This window comes from Penaeus vannamei, chromosome 36 (genome assembly GCF_042767895.1).
Source record: "Penaeus vannamei isolate JL-2024 chromosome 36, ASM4276789v1, whole genome shotgun sequence".
Classification (NCBI taxonomy): Eukaryota; Metazoa; Arthropoda; class Malacostraca; order Decapoda; family Penaeidae; genus Penaeus; species Penaeus vannamei.
In genome coordinates, this window is record NC_091584.1 from 2,562,831 (window position 1) to 2,565,330 (window position 2,500).

The following is a 2,500-nucleotide window of genomic DNA, read 5'->3' on the forward strand; positions in this document are numbered from 1 at the left end:
TATGTGTGTGTGTGTGTGTATGTGTGTGTGTGTGTTTATGTGTGTGTGTGTGTTTTATGTGTGTGTGTGGTTATGTGTGTGTGTGTGGTTATGTGCGTGTGTGTTTGTGTGTGTGTTTATGTGTGTGTGTTTGTGTGTGTGTGTGTTTACGTGTGTGTGTGTTTATGTGTGTGTGTGTGTGTGTGTGAGTGAGAGAGAGAGAGAGAGAGAGAGAGAGAGAGAGAGAGAGAGAGAGAGAGAGAGAGAGAGAGAGAGAGGAGAGAGAGAGAGAGAGAGAGGAGAGAGAGAGAGAGAAAGAGATAGAGAGAGACAGAGGACAGAGAGAGAGAGAGAGAAGACAAGGGAAAAATCGGTAAGATAGAAAGAGAAACGAAGAAGTAAGGGCAGAAAGGAAAGAGAGAGAGAGAGAGAGAGAGAGAGAGAGAGAGAGAGAGAGAGAGAGAGAGAGAGAGAGAGAGAGAGAGAGAGAGAGAGAGAGAGAGAGAGAGAGAGAGAGAGAGGGGTAAAAAAACAGAGCAAAAAGAAAAAAAACATAAGAATAAGAGCAGAAGAAGAAGAAAAAAATATATCCAAAATGTACTAACCAGCCCATCCATTTCCTCCCCCCTCCCATCCCCACCCCAGCTCCTCCGTCAGTAACCGAACCCCTATCGGAGGTCGTGAACGTGGTCCGCGGCGAACCCCTTAATTTAGGGTGCACGGGGGCCGGCTACCCTCCCCCCCGCACCACCTGGATAAAGGAGGGACGCACCCTGACCGAGAACGCCGCCCTCACCCTAGCTACCAACGGCGACCTCGTTATCTCCAACACGAAGGTGAGGGTGCGGGAGACTCTGACTATCGGTGTTCTTTGTCTATCTGCTGTCTATCTGTTGATTGTGGGAGGGAGGGATGAGGGAGGGATGGGGGTAAAATCGTGATGTCTTTGATGGGGGAATATATGTATTTTTTCTTTTTCTTTCTTTCTTTTCTTTTCTTTATTATTATTTTTTTATTTTTTTATTTTTTTGCTGATGCCTAATGAGGATTTTTGTTTAATACCTAACACGTGGATTTTTGTTTCTTTTTTAATAATTACATTTGGTTACATTTAAATGTGTCTGCGTTTTGCTTATCTCTTGATGTTTGTCACATATTCAAAAGGATTTGATTTTATGATGGAAAGGGTCCCTAATGTTTTATGATACATGTTTTTATTTTTTCATCTATCTATTTATCGGTTTCTTCTATTTCACTTCAATTTATATAAACATACTTGTATTTTATTTATCCATTTGTATTATAATCTCTTTTCTCTTCATCAACCCAATGTACCATCTTATCTATCTACCTTTAACTATCAATCAATAAATTAGGTCTTTGGAAACACGCATTTACCTGTTTCATAACACGTTTTGATAACAGACAGGCCACTGATGATTTTAACGATGCTAACAGTAATACTGATGGTAATAATTACACTTTAATTATGTTAACTCAGGCTATAGTTAGCTAGTCTTTCAATGACGCAATTTTCAACCTTCCACAGGCCTCAGACACCGGTTTATACATCTGCCTGGTGACCAACGCTGCAGGTCGTCTGTATCGCGAGGTTGCCGTAGTCGTGCAGGTTCCTCCCCGCTTCTCCGTCCTGCCACGCACCCAGCAGGTCACGCGCGGAGACAGGTCAGTGTGGATGAGAGAGGGTGTTCTTTAAGATGTTGGTGAGGGTGGTTGGGAGTTTGTTTTTTTTTTAGATAGAGAGAGTGGGTGTGGGTGTGGGTGTTGAGAGTGGATGTGGATGTGGATGTGGGTGTGAGAGTGGGAGTGGGTGTGAGAGTGGGAGTGAGAGTGAGAGTGAGAGTGAGAGTGAGAGTGGGTGTGGGAGTGTTGTTTTTTTTTAGATAGAGTGGGTGTGGGTGTGGGTGTGGGTGTGGGTCTGGGTGTGGGTGTGGGTGTGGGTGTGGATGTGGGTGTGGGTGTGGGTGTGGATGGGTTGAGAGTGGATGTGGATGTGGATGTAGGTGTGGGTGTGGGTGTGGGTGTGAGTGGGTGTGGGTGTGGATGTGAGAATGGGGTGTGTGGGTGTGGGTGTGGGTGTGGGTGTGGGTGTGGGTGTGGGTGTGGGTGTGGATGTGGATGTGGATGTGGATGTGGATGTGGATGTGGATGTGGGTGTGGGTGTGTGGATGTGGATGTGGATGTGGGTGTGGGTGTGGGTGTGGGTGTGGGTGTGGGTGTGGGTGTGGGTGTGGGTGTGGGTGTGGGTGTGGGTGTGAGAGTAAGATATAGATATAGATATAGATATAGATATAGATAGATAGATAGATAGATAGATAGATAGATAGATAGATAGATAGATAGATAGATAGATAGATAGATAGAGAGAGAGAGAGAGAGAGAGAGAGAGAGAGAGAGAGAGAGAGAGAGAGAGAGAGAGAGAGAGAGAGAGAAAGAAAAGAAAGAAGAGAAAGAGAAAGAAAGAAAGAGAAAGAGAAGAGAAAGAGAAAGAGAGAAGGAA

General features: G+C 44.8%; 1 protein-coding gene across 3 annotated transcripts in view; it reads left to right on the plus strand.

Annotated features, from left to right (window-relative positions):
• Window positions 1–2,500, plus strand: part of LOC113814828 (hemicentin-1) — a 234,971-nt gene that overhangs the window by 198,419 nt on the left and 34,052 nt on the right. For all 3 annotated transcript variants that reach the window (XM_070114397.1, XM_070114399.1, XM_070114398.1), the window contains 2 exons: window positions 625–815; window positions 1,529–1,665. In XM_070114397.1, the coding sequence (XP_069970498.1) occupies window positions 625–815; window positions 1,529–1,665 (328 nt within the window). The remainder of the gene's footprint in view (window positions 1–624; window positions 816–1,528; window positions 1,666–2,500) is intronic.